Source organism: Armigeres subalbatus, chromosome 3, assembly GCF_024139115.2.
Source record: "Armigeres subalbatus isolate Guangzhou_Male chromosome 3, GZ_Asu_2, whole genome shotgun sequence".
NCBI classification, from domain to species: Eukaryota; Metazoa; Arthropoda; class Insecta; order Diptera; family Culicidae; genus Armigeres; species Armigeres subalbatus.
Genome location: NC_085141.1, coordinates 87,401,674 through 87,421,402, shown reverse-complemented (window position 1 = coordinate 87,421,402; position 19,729 = coordinate 87,401,674). Strand labels below are relative to the sequence as shown.

The 19,729-nt window shown below is 41.5% G+C and overlaps 1 protein-coding gene across 2 annotated transcripts in view; it reads left to right on the top strand.

The window, feature by feature from the left end:
* Nucleotides 1-19,322, top strand: part of LOC134225539 (leucine-rich repeat-containing protein 58) — a 29,859-nt gene extending 10,537 nt beyond the window's left edge. For both annotated transcript variants that reach the window (XM_062705707.1, XM_062705705.1), the window contains exons 2-6: nucleotides 3,832-4,590; nucleotides 4,654-4,870; nucleotides 18,389-18,578; nucleotides 18,714-18,807; nucleotides 18,870-19,322. In XM_062705707.1, the coding sequence (XP_062561691.1) occupies nucleotides 4,097-4,590; nucleotides 4,654-4,870; nucleotides 18,389-18,578; nucleotides 18,714-18,807; nucleotides 18,870-18,948 (1,074 nt within the window). In that variant the 5' untranslated portion in view covers nucleotides 3,832-4,096 and the 3' untranslated portion in view covers nucleotides 18,949-19,322. The remainder of the gene's footprint in view (nucleotides 1-3,831; nucleotides 4,591-4,653; nucleotides 4,871-18,388; nucleotides 18,579-18,713; nucleotides 18,808-18,869) is intronic.
* Nucleotides 19,323-19,729: the final 407 nt, after the last annotated feature.

Below are 19,729 nucleotides of genomic sequence, written 5' to 3'. Positions count from 1 at the left end.
TCCGAGTGGAGACACTTGCTCACAGATAGACCACGTGCTGGTCGACGGACGACATTTCTCGGATGTTATAGATGTAAGGTCCTTCAGAGGTCCGAACATCGACTCGACTACCTTGTAGTTGCAAAAATTCGGGCGCGACTCTCCAGCGTCACGAATTCACGAAATAACAGAACGATGCGTTTCAATATCCAACGCTTGTCAGTTGAATGAGTTGCTGAACAGTACCACCAGAGACTGGACGAGCAGATAGGAGATGCCACCGGATTTGGCGACGTCAACAGATTGTGGGAAAATATCCACGAAGCTGTGACTACAACAGCGCAGGAAGTGTTGGGCACTGCACAGCGACGCCAACGAAATGGTTGGTTTGATGAGGAGTGACGGACGAGAAAAATGTTAGTAGGAGTCGAATGCTAGTGGCTCGTACCCGTTCCAACAGAGAGCGGTACAGTGTAACAAGGGCAGAAGAGAAATAAATCCACCGCAAAAAAAAGGCACCAGGAAGAGAATGTGATAGCTGAAGCGCAGGAGAACATGGATAGAAACGATATGCGGAGGTTTTACGCAACTGTCAATGGCGCGTGGCATAAGACTGCGCCAGTGCCCGCCATGTGCAATGACCGAGAGTGGAATTTGCTGACAGACAAGACTATGGTGGTAGCCAGGTGGAAGGAGCACTTCGAAGATTTGTTGAACGGTGAAATCTGAAGGTGTATTAAGGAGCATCTATGCCCCAACGAACGATAAGCCTGAGCGTGTAATACACGCCGGTGTATTTGCTGTGCATGCGCCCGTGTGTATTTGATGTGTTTTGTTTTGACAGATCAAACTGACATTAAATTTTGGATTTTGGAAAGCTCAAATATCCATCTAATAGTTGCACTTACTTAATCATTTTTATGTGATTGTTAAAAATGTGAAAAATAAAAAAGAAGAACGTCGAGTCGAGTCAAGTACAAGACACTGAAGACGACCTCACAGTTGTGGTCGAAATACGTATCTGCAAAGATAACGAAAATTAACTGGTGGAATTAAATGGACAGTACTTAATTTGTCTTAGACGGTTTAATACATTCCACTAAAAGCTTAATATATTTTTCTAAAAAAGAAGATTTTTTGCCAACTGTATAGGACATCTCTGTAGGTAGGGTACATGATTATGTTGATATCAATGATTATTCAACCAAATCAGATTATGTCACAGATTTGGACATATTACGACATACTAAGCCAGTTATCTGCCATCTTGGAGACCACGTGCTTTTTCCTGATTTTTTTTTTCAAAAACACGAGCTGGGAGATCCGTAACGCGCATCAGACTGAATCAATTTGTAGATCATTTGCTTACTTATGGTTAACAATCGACTTAAATTTCGGCTCAGTTCGAAAATCATTAAGTCAGATTTGGGACTTTAGAAATAGAAGTAGAAAACCATGTGGTGAATATGAAATGCATCACGGGATTCATTGTATAATCAGCTGAAGAATCTTGGCTATTTCCAAGTCGTACGTCCACTTCGCGGTTATTTCTCAGTCATAACCCACTGTTCGTTTTTATTCTATATATATTAGAAAGGTTTCGAGTTCATGTTCAGAATTCAGCGACGATTACCCTGTGATCGAAATCAGTTTTGAATGATAGAATAATAGATATAAAAAGCCATCATTGGAACGCATTAACATTTAAAAATGTGTTAGAAAAACTGTTTGATTCGCGGAGGCAGACTTCTGCCGAATGTATTGAATTTTTTTAAAATATTTTTTCATTGATAAGTATGGTTACGTATTTCGTACTCTCCAATATTGAACTGTTTACAGTTTTTTTTTCGTAAGCATGTTTTTTTAAATTTGTAAAATTTAGCAAAATCATTCATTAAGAATACTTTGCATTAAAATCTGAAATAAAACCAGAGTGAAAATAATGTTATTGTACAACCCGTTAAGTATTGAAGTTGGGATTTGTGAAGACCACGAATCTTTTATTGGAGCAGCTTTACCTCTAAGCTGATAATGGCCCAGGTAGAGTCTACCTGGTAGACACTACGGATAAGCAAAAAATACATGGAGACCTATTTCATTTCTGTATGAAATAAGTTATCAGTCTATACGAATTTATTCACGAACACCATAGAATCATCGTAGTCTTTTAGTCGTAAAGACCTCACAAATTGATTGCGTTTTGCCCACGCTCTCAATAAACGTTGGTTCTCTTCCCAGTTTTTGCGATGTTTGCGGTGTGGTGGTGTCAGACACTTTTTCGGAACTTCCTACAGTCTGCTGTAGATGCACCTTGCTACAGAAATACGTACTATGACGTCGCCTAACTCGTATAGAGAACACTCGACGGGGGATTTGCGACGGCTCGCTGTAGGTGCTGATATACGTACTCATACCACTAGCAGCGTCGACGATTGGATCTTTATTGGGCTGGATGTCGTTAGTAGAGAATGCCTATCACTTGGTCGAAACGTGCTCGTCGTATGGACTCGATCAGACAGAATACGCTTATTATTTTATTTACTTACTGCTCCGTCATTCTCTCATTGAAACGCGATGATAATGTTGCTGTTTATGCACACGGAGCTTCAATATGTGCTAAAAGAAAAATGTTCCACAGGAAATTTGAAATCTCCCTATAAAAATAAAAAAAACCAATGGAGTAGTAAGGATTTGGATAATACAACAAATTAATAACCACTTAAAACATTTCTTAAGACAAGATATGGCTAGTTTTGATGAAAGCATGCAATAACAAAATTCAAATGCAAAAACAATGTTTTGACTGTAGCTAAAGTTTCTACTTTTGAATAATTTTACCTAGGTACATATATAAAAAATGCAAAGTGCGGATTGCTTCCATTGCATTTTACCAAAATTCAATGCACAAAGCGTTAACGAATTATTTTGAAATGTTCCAATGATTCTTGGAAAACAGATTTGTACTCGGATCGGGGCCGGAAATCACGACAACTCCTAGGAGTTTTTCGGAATCATTTCTCAATGTAATACGGACAAGAATATCTTGGCTGCGCATATGCACAGCTCATGTTTTGAAATGTATACATTGATATGAAATTTGCGAAAAAGAATCCACGTGTCTTGAACTCTCAACCGCGATATCTCCTACATAACAATACCACTTAAAGGTCCCGTTTGCAGAAAAGCCATCAAAATCCAATTACCAACCTCCATCGCGGTTAGCTCTTTTTTGTCAGTTGAACATTTTACGAATGCTTGATTTGCCCAATCGTCACATGTGCTTTACTGCTGTATATCCACAGTCAAGCGAGCTCGATTGGGCAAATCATGCACCCGAAAGATATTTAATTTTGCAAAAAAAGAGCTAACCTTGGTACTCGGATTCTGATGGCCTTTCCGCAAACGGGACCTTTAAGTGGTCTTGTTGCGTAGGGGTTATCACGCCTATCTAGAGAGTAGGAGGTTGACGGTTCGAGTCCCTTCAAGACACGTGGATGCTTTTTCGCAAATTTCATATCAATTTGTCCATTTCGAAACATGTGCTGTGCATATGCACAGCCAAGATATTTAACAACTTAATTGATGTCCAGGGCGAAAATCGTGTACGAATTGCCAAATTCCTGACTATCTGTCTAAGTTGTTTGGTTGCAAATTTTCGTGTACCCTTGTTAAACGAAACAAAAAAGAGTTTTTCGAAGAGCAATATTGACCCATCGTTTTTATTGGATTAAGATTTCCACTCATAATTTTTTTTCTTATTATTGAGATTTCATTTTGCTGCCTTTCAACTCGAATCATCATAATATATATAAGGAGGCGGGACTAATCAAACGTTCTCTTACTTGTTATCAGCAAAGCAACGCGAAGAGAGTGTGTTCCATGCTGAACTGCAAAGAATAGGCTTGTTAGTGTACCCGAAACGATTGACGAATTCAAACCATTTAGAGACCGACGGTGCCACGCTTCCTCCGAGGCTGTGAAGTGGAAATGTGAGTGAGAGTTTGCGAAATTGTTCTGTGGAATTAATTCACCACCAAAGTGTTCCGTTATTGTAATTCAGTTTCGCGTGCAACGTTCTAGTGATAGTTATAGTTAGAAAAGAGATATCTTTTTAACGATGGATGTGGTGTACAGTTCGGACAGCTGCGATAGTGATTCTCGAGAACAGAAAACAGCTGATTTCGGTCATGCCAATAAGCGCCACCTGAACGAGGATTTGCTGCGCATGTGCAAAGTCAAGAAGCTGGCCGAAGATATCGAAACGTTGCTGCTCAACCATAACAACCTATCGATCGTACCGGCAACTATCGGCGAATTTGTCAATCTACGCGTATTGGACCTCAGCAACAACAGCCTTCGACAGATACCCGATGAGATAACACAGCAGTGTCAGCTGACAACGCTGATTGCCAAGAATAACCTGCTTGACGACAAATCGTTGCCCAAGACACTTAGATCGACTCATGGTGGCGGATTGAAGGAGCTCAACCTGAGCGGGAACCGTTTCACGCAATTCCCGGAACAGGTGACCGAACTCCGTTCGTTAAAGTACCTTTACCTTGGGGGTAATCAAATCACAAACGTTTCCAAGGACATCTGGAAATTGAACAAGTGAGTACTATTGTCCTACAAACATTTCAAAAAATCATCAGTATTTTCAAATTCTTTTGGCAGCTTACAACTCCTCTCGCTTGGCGGCAATCAGATCACCGAGATCCCAGACACCGTCGGGCTGCTCAATAATCTCCACGCTCTTGTACTCTGTGATAACCTGATCGAGGCATTGCCGAGTTCGATCGCTCGTCTAGTGCACCTCAAGTCGTTGCTTTTGCACAAAAATTGTCTCAAGCATCTGCCCCGGGAAATCATCACGCTGAAAAACCTCACCGAGGTAGGTCGCTTTATAATTGAATTAGCTTTTATTGTGTTAGGGTTTTTAGTGCTGTTCGTGTTTCTCTTATCAACCACCCGTAGACGACGGGAGAGATGCTATGGTTCGCTTACTTTGGTTGTTTAGTTTGAAACGGTTTTGTATTGTCCACAAAGAGACATTGAGATAAGACTGGCCGGCTGCATAAAGATTGAGCTAAACGAGAATCAAACGACGTTCTGATTGAAATGAGAGGTATTGTATTTAGTTGATACACTTTGGTAATAGAAAGCTTTCTTTACTAATCTCATCTTCCATGATTCAGCATGATTTGTATGATAATTGAGTACTATAGCGACTTATTCCGCCATCGATATTTACAAACTGATGAGAAGATTTGCGTCACCGCCTTAGGTTGTAAACATCAAAACCAGTTTGATCCACCCCACGTAGATGAGTTTCTCTTGTATGTACCCATTATTAGTTTGTCCTGGTGAATGTTATCTAATCGAATAATAAGGCCATCAATCATTTTAAGACGTATGGCTGGCTTTTCAGTAGATCTGATCAACTTGTTCCTTTGTACTACCACCAACGAATATACTTACTTTATATTTGATGGGCTACAGTTGCTCCTCGATACTTCTTCCTACGCCGAAAGGCGAATTGCACTCGATCCTGGGTCAATCGCTTCCAGACACCCTAAAGGTTTAACGTCATCAGGTCCTTTAAAACTGCGAAAAAGCCTTGTACAGGGCCTACAATGAAGCCAAGAGGTTCTTCCAGGTTCTATACTGACTATAGTCGGGGTTCTGTCAAATCGAACCAAGCTCCAACACAAAATTGCCCATTTTTCCGGCCAATCTTACGTTTATCAGATTTAATTGATAAAAAATCGTATTATACATCCCTGAGCCTCATAACTTAGGATATCCTACAACAAATGTATGCCGCTTGGTGCGGTTTGGCAGAACCCCGACCATATTACCTTCGGTCGACGCTTTTACGAACAACGTATCCATTCCGATGTAGTCTGCCGTGTTGTATTAGCTTAACAATATTCATCCCTTTAAGCACTTGGTACAACTCGCCGCCGCCAAATGCCATATACGGGTCTATAGCTTGTCCGCAGCACCTTCTTCTTCTTCTTCTTCTTCTTCTTCTTATTGGCATTACATCCCCACACTTGGACAGAGCCGCCTCGCCGCTTAGTGTTCATTAAGCACTTCCACAGTTATTAACTGTGAGGTTTCTAAGCCAGGTTACCATTTTTGCATTCGCATATTATGAGGCTAACACGATGATGCTTTTATGCCCAGGGATGTCGAGACAATTTCCAATCCGAAAATTGTCTAGATTGGCACCGGGAATCGAACCCAGCCACCCTCAGCATGGTCTTGCTTTGTAGCCGCGCGTCTTACCGTATGGCTAAGGAGAGCCTCTGTCCGCAGCACCTTAAATACTGCTGAAGCATTTTGATCAGCTTCTTCTAACATCCAAGCTTCATGGTCGCAGCTGTATAACGCAGTTTCATCTCGCGGGTAACATCATTATCACAACCCCACTAGAGAGTTCCAAGGTAGAAAAAATCTTCTACTGCTTCATTTTTTCCACTGTCCATCCAAAATTAAAGTTCATCACTGCGTGAGCCCTACTCTCGCTGTCTCCCTCTTAGGTAGAGGCATAAAAATCCTTCCACGACACGGCGGTCTATCCCTATAGTACTGATATTGTCCGCATAACGCAGGAGAACATGTGATTGTGTGAAACTGGTACCGTCGTCGGGGGTGAAAATGGGTCACTGTTTCAACTACTTGGAATGTTTGTAGAAATGATTGAATGTATCTGAGGGCAAGAAGACTAAAATATAAGATACCTTTTTGAACGATTTTGCTCTACGACCTCCAGGCTGCCAGTGAGAGCGATGACCCATTCTCACCCCCCAGACCCATTGTCACCCCCGATGGCGGTACCGCTTCTTTACATACTTTGCACACGAACTCTCGTGATCGTTCCTTCGTTACACGCTATGCTACAGCATTACACGAATCAACCATATAAGTTTCGCCGAAAAACCATGCTCCAGGATAATTTGTCATATGGGTCATTCCATATGAAGTGACCGAGAAAAAATGCAAACATGCAATCGACTTTCTTAGAATCAAATGAAATTTTGACCAATTATGTATGGGTTATACTCCAAAATCCCAAATTTCGTAGTGATTGGACCTCCCCACGATTAATACGACCATCCCCCTTTTCAGACAAATGTATGAAACTCATCATTTTGATTTGTTAATATCTCTGGAACTGTGAGGTCTATAATCAATCTAAGGTAACCATTCGAAAGAAGATTTTTCACGGAATTTATAAAACATATTTTTTTGATGTGCAGTGTTGCCAAATGAACAATTTTCAAGTTTTTGTTCGAAAAATGCATTTTTTACCCTATGAGTATATTTTGATTTAAAAAATGACCTCACCAACGTGTTCTTTGGCCATTTTTACATTGGAAACGCTTGAGGTATTATGTTCTGATCTTGAGATACAAGATTAAAAAAATGAAAAGCCCTTTTTTCACTGTGAACATTGAATATTTTTACTAATTTCCGAACATACACACACATTCCCATTGACACATACACACATACACAGCTCGATTGCTTGCTCCCTCACTTTCCGCATCGCGATTGGAATTTATATGAAGATCAGTATGGATTTTTTTTTGCATTTTTGCTCCTAGAGGGTTTATTTTATCGTTAATTTAATCATCTGACTTAATACGTTACCATATAGGCTTCGAAGATTTATTATTGAAATCATATGCAAAAAATCAATGTTTCTGCCAGCACTATCTGGCGAACTGTGGTTGTTAGACTTCAAAATAATTTCTCTTTCCGGAATTTTCCTTTAAAATTTAATCCGAATAACTACAATTTGTTCCCCAGCCCTAGAAGATTAAAATTTTTGAAACAACGCTCAGTTGAATGATTGGTACACGTAGTTTGGCAGTGCTGGCAGATTAAACAATTTTGGTCGTCGTTCCAGCAAGGATCCAAGCAAATATCCAAGGATATTTTGATAATATACATACACAGTTGACAATTTTCGATTCCTTGGTGAGTGACTGACAGCTCATGGCTGTCGTCAAATCACATTTGCGTGCTGTGGAGTGTGGGTTTAATTGCCGTGATAGTAAGATAAAAACATTTCGTGGATAATTCTCCTCTGGTTGACTAGTATTGACATTAAGCTTTTCTTCTGCCTTGTGTATAATTACAAAATTCGTTTGAAAATAGCATCCAACGTTCTTTGCCATTTTCAACCCTCTTACCAGCCACTTGTCACAAATAGTCACAAATCACTTACCCTCTCCTTATGTACGCACAAGTATCATTTACATAATGATTTGCCTTTTCATACACTATTTTTCCACAATAACATAGTGGAAGTCTACTTCCTTATGAGCTACTTTATTTTTTTTTATTTGTGCGGAAAGAATATTTACAATGTAGGAAATTCCATATATCGGAATATCTTGAGTAAAATAATGATTTCATATATTTAGAGTGGGGCGTCATGGTCATTTTTTCAAATCAAAGGTTTTTCGAAGCCACTCTGGGCCCTGAACAACTGTGCAGAATTTGGGACCGATTGGTTGCTTCCTCGCTTCCTCGCATCGCGTTTGAAGTTTGTATGGAAATTAGTATGGGAGAACGTATATTTTTGCATTTCTACTACTAGAGGTTTCAGTTCATCGTAAACCAAGTGGTACATTGCGTTAAAGTATAACCCAAAGGATGCCGAAAAACTTTGCTGAAGAAGGCTGGAACGTCCACGAAAAAAGCAGGGTGGCCACCGAACCGGGAAAAACGGGAAAAGCGGGAAAAAGACGGGAAATTGAAGTCACCGGGAAAAAAAGCGGGAAAAACCGGGAATTCAGGACATTTACCGGGAAAAAATAAATTTTCGTCAAGTTACATTCAAAACTCTTCAAAGTTTTTAATGAAGTTGATTTAACAAAAAGATTCAAAGGGTCATGGGTTCGAGTCCCATCGAAGGGAAAGTGGTTACCTCCAATACATTTTTCAAATCAATATCTTCCACATAACGTACATATTCACATATGAGTTTTCGTATCAATATATTATTGTAATGAATAAAACTTAATACTCACGCTCCTCTAATGTGGCTTGAGAAATGGATTGCGAGTGATTTGACTATGCGTCCAATTTGGGAATCTCGAGCTCGTTCAGTAGCTGCTAGGTTGCGAAGGCCGACGGAGGTCCTTCGTAGCTTAGTTGGTTAAAGCACCAGTCTATCGTACTGTAGGGTCATGGGTTCGAGTCCCATAGAAGGGAAAGTGGTTATCTACATACATAGAAGGGAAAGTGGTTATACATTTTCCAAATCAATATCTTCCACATAACGTACATATTCACATATGAGTTTTCATAACATTGTAAATTAACGTCCAAGTCCGGAAATAGGCAATTAACTTTGATTGAACAACAAGTTACCATCCAACTATTATAATTTCAAACTTCATTGCTTCTGTGAACATTATGCTCTAAGAAGACAGAACCACACTAGACTAGCATGCAATGAACATTGCATTGGCTCTGTCAGAAACTTACGAAAGCATTTCAATCAAGAAAAAAAGTACAAAAGTTTTGCAACTAAGAAAAAATCCATTGGTAATAAAGGAATTTGTTTCAAAGGTTCGTTTCAAATTATCAGTTGCTTCGATATGAAAACTGATTTTCGATATAAAAACTGACAGGTCAGAAAATAAAACACTGAAATAAAGTTCAAAAACTATTTTTTCCAAGTAAAATAAAAACCGGGAAAATTTGACAAAATTTATCGGGAAAAGCGGGAAAAACCCGGGAATTTGAAAATCGAATTTCAGTGGCCACCCTGAAAAAGTTATAACGCTTCGAAGATTGAGTGTTCAAACCATATGCAACAAATCGTTTATTCTGCCAGCACTGCCGAACTACGTAGACCAATAATTTAACTGAGTGTTATTTCAAAATAATTTATCTTAAAGGGCTTTAGAGCTAATGGGAGCTATCCGGAATCATTTCACAAAGAAAAAAATCCGACAAGAAAGAAGATGGGTTTTGCCCTTCGATAATCACAGGTCGTCCGGTAGTGCTGGCAGAAACATTGATTTCTTGCATATTTTATCAATTTTCGAAACGTAATAACATTTTTTGTAGGCCTTCCAGCTATGTACCTTCTTCGGCAAAGTCTTTCGGCATCCTCCAGACTATATGCTAACGTATTGAGTCACGTGATTGATGATAAATTGAAGCCGTTAATAGCAAAAATGTAAAAAAGTACGTTTTTCCATATTGCTTTTTGCATTGAAACTTTTCGTTTCGTCACTGAAACCATTGACACTTGTCTTCAGCGACTGCTTCCGCGATAGAGCATTTGCACATTTTATTCACTCATACATCTATATTGCTGTCAAAATGTGCATTATACAATTAAATTTTCAGCTAAAAGCTCTATTTTTTGACACCGGTGCACTCACACAACCAATCGACATCAGTTGTCAAAAAATCAGGAGTACCAACTTGACCACTATCTCCTTGTCGCCGAGTCTGGGCGCTGAGTGCTCCGGCGCGGAAACCCAAATGTGGGAACAAAATTTTGGGGCTTATGCGCAATACTAATCTCCATGTAAATTTAAAACGCGATGCGGCATGCGAGGTCGCAACCAATCGAGCCCATATTTTGCACAGTTGATTGGGGTCCCAAAACGTTTCAGAAAAACCTTGATCTCACTTGATCGGACGAAGTTTACGTTTTTCCATGCATAACAAAATCTTAAGTGATTGATAAGTTCCATATGAATCATATAACATTCAAAACTCTATAACTCGAGAACGGCTCATAATACCTTGGGGTTTCGAGTGTTTCTTATGCAAAATTCTCTGGAGAACACGATGCTGGTGTTATTTTTCGAATAAAAATATACTCATTGGCAGAAAAATACAATTTTATACTTAAAACGCAAAAACAATACAGATGGCAACACTTCTACTGAAAATCGATATTTTTCTCAAAAAGTTTGAAGAATTTTCGCTTAACTTTTTAAAAGGACCTAAGTAACATTTTATTCATGAATTAATTTGAATAGCGCAATCAACAGAACAACATGAAAGCTTTTGATTGCAGTACTCAAATTAATTCATGAAAAAAATGTTACTTAGGTCCTTTTGAAAAGTTAAGCGAGAATTCTCTTCAAAATGCATAAAAAGAAGTTATTTGTAGCTTTAAAACCGTCTAAGATATGAGTCGTTCAAAAATATGGTTTTTACAAATCGACAAAAACGGGGAGTGCTCGCATTTGCCGAGGGGTTGTCCAATCATCAAATAAACTTGGATTTTTCCATATAATCGGTAGATAAACAAATCTACAAAATTTGATAAAAATCGGTGTAAGTCGATTACAAGTGGTTCGGTCACTTGGTATGGAATGACCCATATGCATTTGGTTGAACTGAATCGTACGCTGCTTTGAAATCGATAAACAGATTATGTATCTAGAAGTTGTACTCCAGGAATTTATCGAGGATTTCTCTCAGGGTAAACATTTGATCCGTCGTTGATCGACTCTTACGAAAAGCGGCTTGGTGTTCGCCGACGAAGGAATCTTCAAGCGGTTTCTATTAAACGGAATACGGGGCATGACTTTGTACGCCGAATTAGGCGCATCCAAGTGTGTGCCCTTTTTTAACGTTCCTACAGTGCTAAAAAAAACTCGCACTTACGGTGTTCGGGTCATATTGACCCGGATTTAACCTCGCAATATCTCAGGCATTTCTTAGCCAAATTCACATGTTTATATACCCAAAGTCATCGTCAGCTAATGAATTTTCCGAAACTGATCAGATTGTTGATCGGCCACACCTACATCCTGTAATCGTCGGAGAAAGGATCGTCAGTTGGCCACTTTAATATGAACGAAAATTGCACACGAATATCGCGAATCTCAAAACCGTATCCAATACTATTTAAGAGATGACGAATCATGAATACAGACAATATTTCTACAGATAGGCTCTCTAAACAATTATAGATTTCAGAGCTTTGGTCTACCGGATCAATAACGCTTGGTACGAAACCAATAGCAGCCCATGGTACCCATACAGGCCCTTAGAGGCCATGCGCATAATTTACTATCTAGATATGTCCAAACCGGATGTTCTAGGTTCTCCAAATCATTCTGGAGTTCAGACAAATTGGTCTACCAAGACAACTGGGCTCGATATCAAGCCAATAATAACCCACACAGGTCCTTTGCGCCAATGCCATTTGCGTCATTTACAATCTAGATATGTCCAAACCGAATGTTCTAAGTTATCCAAATCATTTTGGAGCTCAGACCTATTGGTCTATTATGTCAACTGGGCCCAATACAAAGCCAGTAGCAACCCATGGTGTCCATACAGGCCCATAGAGGCCATGCACATGATTTACCATCTAGATTTGTCCAATCCCGGTGTTCTAAGTTATCCAAATCATTCTGGAGTTCGATCCATTTGGTCTACCAAGTCAACTGGTCTCAATACAAAGCCAATAGCAACCCATGGTGTCCATACAGGCCCTTAGAGGCCACGCATATGATTTACGATCTAGATAGGGGAATGACGGCTTTGGCAGGTTTTGTTCTATTATTGGCAGGGGGGTTTTTTATGACTGACTAGGCTCAAATTTGGCCTAAACATTCTTTGCATATCAAAGAATATTGTGGCCAAATTTCATAAAATTTGGTCGACAAAAACCCCCCTGCCAATAATAGAACAAAACCTGCCAAAGCCGTCTTTCCCCCTATGTCCAAACCGGATGTTTGAAGTTCTCCAAATCAGTTACGGCTGAAGTTACGACCTATTGAACTACTATGTCAGCTGCGCTCAATTCAAAGAAAATAGCAACCCATATAGGCCCAAGTGGTTATGTTCATGATGTACAATCTAGATATGTACAAACCGGATGTTCTTAGCTCTCCAAATTATTCTGGAGCTCAGACAAATTGATCTACCATCATCTCAGGTCGGTACAAAATCAGAGGGATACTCCATTCGGCGTAGGTTTATCGAAGAGCTGTAGCCCATCAAGTATCAAGTAAGTATGTCATAATTGAATGTTCGATTGTGGAGTTTAAACCAATAGATCGTTCAAGTCAACTGGGCTTGGCTTGAAACCAGTAGCAACCCATGGTGTCCCCATATACCCTTAGTGGCTATGCTCATAATTTACATTTTGGATATGTCCAAATCGGATATTCTAAGTTTTTCTAATAAGTCTGGAGCTCAGATCAGTTGGTCTACTTAGTCAATTGGGTTCAATATAAAATCAAAGATAACCCACACATCCGGTTTTTTATTTCTGCAGTTCGACAAAGTTCGCACAGCCGTGTGCCCAACAAAATAAAAACTGATATCTCGTCAAAAATTAGGTTTGTTAGCTGGGTTGCGGCAAATTATTTGCTGATTTTCAGCTATGTTGACAGATATCTCAGCAAATTGTTGCTGGTAAAAGTTTAACGAATTGCTCAGATCCCGGTAAAAAAAATAAGTGCGCATGGTGTTCATATAGTCTTTAGCAGCCATACGATTCAACCTGAGGCGAGGTGCACAGCGAGCAAGGTGGATCGATCAGGTGGAGGACGATTTGCGGATCCTCCGCAGACTGCGTGGTTGGCGACGTGCAGCCATGGACCGAGCTGAATGGAGAAGACTTTTATGTATTGCACAGGTCACTCCGGCCTTAGTCTGGTAATAAAATAAAAAAATGGTGAAACCAACCGATGAACTGCACTAATCACTGCTTGGGTTCGGATATGCGTTCGCTTCGCATCGGAGTGTCTCCGACTACCACGTCGGGGAAGGTTCTGGAGGCGGAATTGTCGATAAAGACCCGAAAAGACCGGCGGGTGAGAAAGTTGGGCACAAAAGCTAGGATGTTACCAGTGAAACCTCAGTCCACTAGCTGCTTGAGCACAAGTGGAGTCTAAGTGCGGTTAAGCGTTTTCGAAATATCCAGGGAAACTAGATCGACGTGTTTCCCTTGGTCAAAGACGCTTTGGGGTACGTCTCCTAATCCGGCAAAGTACGAATTTGGTCGAAAGGCGTGTTGGCGAAAACCAAGTCGTCCGTCATACTCAAGCTTTTCACGCAGCCTACGACTCACCAACCTTTCGACGACCTTCGATACATAGGAGCTCAGCGAGATAGGCCGGTAATCAGCGACTTCACGGGAGGAGAAACTGTTTTTAGGTATCGGAATAACGTGGCTGAGGCGCCACTCGTCGGGAAAAGTTTGATTGGTTCAGGCTTAGTCTTGAGAAAAACAGCAATACAATTGTTCATGCGCGATACTTACTTGATACTTGATACTTGATAGGCTACAGCTCTTCGGTGAACCTACGCCGAATGGAGTATCCTTCTCCACTGGACCAATCGCTTCCAGTCGCCCTGAACATTGAGCGCCCTCAGGTTCTCTTCAACTGCCTTCCACGAAGCCTGCGGCCTCTTCCGGGTTCTCTACTAAATATTATCTTCGCTTGACGTTCTTCCAGCATACGAACAACGTGACCAGCCCACCGTAGTCTGCCGTGTTGAATAAGCTTAACAATATCCAGCCCTTTATACACCTGGTACAATTCGTGATTCATGCGGCGCCGCCATATGCAGCACCTTACGCTCAAGCACTCCGAAAGCTCTCCGATCAGCCTCCTTTAACGTCCATGTTTCATGGCCGTATAAAGCCACCGGAAGAATCAGAGTAGTATACAGCGCGAGTTTTTGTTTTCGTTTGCAGACTACGGGACTTAAGCTGGTTACGAAGTCCGTAATAAGCCCTATTTGCAGCTGCAATACGCCTTTTCACCTCGCGGGTAACATCATTATCGCACGTCACTAATGTTGCAAGATACACAAATTCTTCTACCACTTCAAACTTTTCACCATCCAGCACCATTTCGCTGCCACCACCACTAATGAACCCACGTTGACTGCCAGCGACCATGTACTTCGTTTTGCTGGTATTGATCGTGAGTGCAATCCTTGCTGTCTCCCTCTTAAAAGGCACAAAAGCCTTTTCCACGGCACGGCGATCAATTCCGATAATATCGATATCGTCCGAAAATCCCAGGAGCATATGTGATTTTCTGATAATGGTACCGCTTCTTTGCACACCAGCTCTCCTAATCGCTCCCTCGAGCGCTATATTGAACAGTAGATTCGAGAGTGCATCACCCTGCTTTAATCCATCTAAGGTAACAAATGACGTCGATATTTCATCCGCAACCCTTACGCTTGATTTCGATCCGTCCAACGTCAGCCGTATCAGTTTCGCCGGAAAACCATGTTCAAGCATAATTTGCCATAATTCATTCCGTTTCACTGAATCGTACGCCGCCTTGAAATCAATAAACGGATGATGTGTCTGCAAGTTGTACTCCCGGAATTTATCAAGGATTTGTCTCAGGGTAAGCATTTGATCCGTCGTTGATCGGCCCTCACGAAAACCTGCCTGGTATTCGCCGACGAAGGGCTCTTCAAGCGGTCTCAATCTGTTGAACAGAATACGGGACATAATTTTGTACGCCGAATTAAGGAGGGTTATTCCTCGGTAATTGGCGCACTCCAGTCTGTGCCCTTTCTTAAAGAGAGGGCAAATGAGGCCGTCCAACCAGCTAGCAGGCATTTCCTCGTCTTCCCATATTTTCGACATAATATGGTGCAGAACTTCATAAAGCTGCTCACTGCCATGTTTGAGAAGTTCAGCCGGGAGCTGGTCCTTCCCCGCAGCTTTATTGTTTTTCAGCTCTTTAACAGCTTTTTTTAACCTCATCTAGTGTAGGTGACTGCACAGCTTGTCCATCGTCGCTAATATTTATTCTGTTCACCGATGCACCGTCGCTTCTTCCATTCAACAAAGTCTCGAAGTGTTGCTTCCACCTGGCAGCCACTTCAGTTTTATCTGTCAGCAAATTCCCTTGTTGGTCGTTGCACATGACCGGAGATGGCGTTGTCTTTCTCCGCACGCCATTAACAGCCTCATAAAACCTTCGCATATCGTTCTGCTCCATTTTTTCCTGCGCCTCACTAATAACTTGTTCTTCGTACTCTTTTTTCTTCCTGCGGTGGGTTCGTTTTTCGGCTGCTCTTGCTTCCTTGTACCGATCTCTATTCGATCGGGTACCCGACACCAACATCCGGCTTCTGGCAACGTTCTTCTCGTCTGTCACTCTCTGACACTCCACATCGAACCAACCCGTCCTGGGTCGCCTCTGTGCAGTGCCTACCACTTCTCGTGCTGTTGTGCTCACTGCTCCATGGATCGACTCCCATAGTTGATGTTGTCGCTAACGTTGATTTCACTTATCCGTTCGTCGAGCTTCTAGCGGTAATCAGCCGATACTCCTTCCGCCGACAATCGCTGAATATTGTAACGCATCGCTTGCTGTGATCTTTCGTTCGATACAGTTGACAATCGTGATCGAATTTTACTGACAACGAGGTAGTGATCAGAGTTAATGTTCGGATCTCTGAATGTCCGCACATCGATAACATCCGATAAATGGCGCCCATCCACCAGAACATGATCTATCTGGTTGCAAGTTTCACCATTTGGGTGTCTGTGGTGTGCTTTCGGATATTCTTTCGTGCAAAGTAGGTGCTACCGATGGCCATCCCTCTGGCAGCAGCGAAAATTACTAGTCGTAGGTCGTTGTCATTGGTAGCGAAGTGAAGGCTCTCCCTACCAATAATGGGACGGAAAAAGTCATCTCTACCGACCTGAGCGTTAGCGTCTCCGATAACAATTTTCACGTCATGCTTTGGGCATTCTCCATAGGCTTTATCAAGACATTCATGAAACGTGTCCTTTATGTCGTCGGATTTATCGTTTGTCGGTGCGTAAACGTTGATTAGGCTGTAATCGAAGAATTTTCCCCGAATCCTCAACACACAGATTCGTTCGCTAATGGGTTTCCACCGCATTACTCGCTTCATCTGCTTGCCATCACTACGAAACCAACTCCGTGCTCTGCTTTGCCGCCGCTGTGATAGATGTTATACTTGAATGCAGTATTGGTCGTGGGGTCCACGGTTCGGAATTCACGTTCTCCGGATCTAGGCCATCGGACTTCTTGAATAGCGGCCACGTTCACTCCAACCTTCTGCAGTTCACGAGCCGGAAGGCTCTATCGTCCAGGTTCATTTAGGGTCCTGACATTCCAGGTACCGAGTTTCCAATCATAGTCCTTATTTCGTTGCCGGGTCGGTTGCCAAAAATAACGTTCTCTTTTTCTTCTATCTCCATTTTTCGTGGTATTTGAGAGGCTTCAGTAAGCTACCTTACCGGGGTCGCGTTATCTACATCGCGATGATGGGGCTGCCACCTTAGGTATAGCTGACGCGATACAGCATTTCGTTAATCAGCCGCTGGGTACCAGGCAGACGCTGTTTGAGCCACACCTCCTGGTGAACAGACGCTCGAGGCGTACCTTCTCACTCTAGCTGATGTCAGAAGGACAACAGTGCCCAGGCTGCACTACCAGCTAAGTACACAACCCTTAGCTGGCGGTCTTTTGTCATCAGACGACCCGTGGAAGCGTGAGATAGGAACTTGTGGGGACCAGAGCTCTGTTGCGCGATATTCGTGCGCAATTTTTGTCCATATAAAAGTGGCCCAATGACGATCCTTCCTCCGACGATTACAGGATGCAGGTTTTGCCGATCAACAAGTTTCGGAAAACGTATGAGCTGACGATTATTTTGGATACATAAACATGTCAATTTGGCTGAGAAATGCCTGAGATACTGCTAAGTCAAATCCGGGTCAATATGATCCAAACACCGTATGTGTCAGTTTTTTTGGAGCCCTTCAGGAACATCGTACAAAGTAGGTCAAAGTTCAGGAACGTAGTTTTCCACGAAATAGGAAAAGTCAAGAAGTTTCAGGTCTCCACAATGTTGTGTTAAAAAGTGCAATTTGAAAGTGTGAAAAACAATTTGAAAGTGCGATTCGGGTCATATTGACCCGAACACGTTAGGAAGTTTAAGTTATGACGACAGATAAAACAGAGAAAATCAACTAAATAGGAGAACATACTGTTCTGATACATGCCTTTAATCCGGTAAGATATGAACTTCATCAATGTAGGCACATCATTAGTGTCGGTATCATTGTAAACTTTATCTATCAGAGGTTCAACAATGTGTATGAGATCATGATCTGTTCGAGACTGTCCTTCACAATAAAATGCCTCGCAATCAGTCGCTAAAAAGCTCTAAATCACCACTTATCTTGAATGCACTGAATAATGGCCATTGACATTCTTCATATCGCAGCTCGGGATTTTCAATAAGCCCACCAACCAAGCATCTTCTCGGTACCAGCAATTCGGTTCTAACCAGTTTTACTTGAAAGCAAATTGTCATCACGTCACACACCAAGCATACATACGGCAACTCAGTTGCACGTTTCTTTGTCTATTTTCGCCTCTTACAGCTAAGTCTTCGAGATAACCCGCTGGTCGTGCGTTTCGTCAAGGATATGACACTCCATCCACCCACTTTGATGGAACTGGCTGCTCGTACGGTGAAAGTTGCATCACTGCCATACGGTCCCGAGGATCTACCGCAAGCTCTGATCGATTACTTGCAAACCGCTAATTGCTGTGTTAATCCCAACTGCAAAGGTAAGCTCTTGAGTTCTGTGTCAACAACGTATCTTGCTTTGTCTGGAACAGATTGTTCCACTCGTTCCAATTACGAAATAATCTGATGCTTTTATATTCTCATTGTGTTTTCTTATCTACCCTATTCAAAAATAGGAGTATTCTTCGACAACCGAGTGGAGCACATCAAATTTGTCGACTTTTGTGGCAAATACCGTATCCCGCTGCTTCAATATCTGTGCTCATCTAAGTAAGTACTTTTACAATTTTTTTAGAGCGTCGATAGTGTTCATTTCCCATTTTTTCCATAAGATGTATCAATGACACCAAAACGGCGGACGCTTATGGTGAAGCTAGCAGCAGCATGATGCGTAAGGTATTGCTGGGATGATTGTGGAAACCAGGGTGGGCAGAAATCGAAGCTGTGCCATGTTGCCTCCGGTTACATTTTTTCTTGGTGTCCACTGTTGTCCGTTGTAGAAGAAGAATTGTGAAACAGAATTACAATATTGTAGAACAATATTTTCAAAGCAATCCTATTTACAAAGCATCCTATTTACATAGTACGTCCCCTCCCAATGATATCACTGATATTCGATAGTCAATGGTGTTCACATTCATGTTTCACAAACATCTCCTATATTTTAATTTTCTACATTGTGATTTGCTCATAGAGCGTTCGAATTCATTCGATTTTAAACAATACCTTCAAAACCCCAGAAACTGCAAGGTCAATAAACTGTTAAGGATCAGTTTCAAAATTTACTAATTTTTTTTATTGTAATCCGAAACATTCCTTACAAACCGTGCACGAACAAGCGTAAATGGAAATATGCATACTGATACATGGGAAGGTAACCAAGGTATGTTTGGTTTACCAATGCAGTCCACAATCGCATATTTTTTCCATATGCATAAATGGACAATGCATCCAGCAAACATGAGACTGAGATGCGACTATCAACTTTTTACACTAGCCTTGCCCCGGATGAACAGCGAAGCAATATTCGGGGGGAGGGGGCGGAGGAAGCCCATTGAGAACGACTCCGACCTGTACCTTCTATCGCACAAGATAATTAGAAACCCCGTGAGTGTTGTCCGCACAGAATCTATGACAAAAGGTCGAAAGACAAAAGGTCGAAGGATCAAAAGGTCGAAAGACAAAAGGTCGA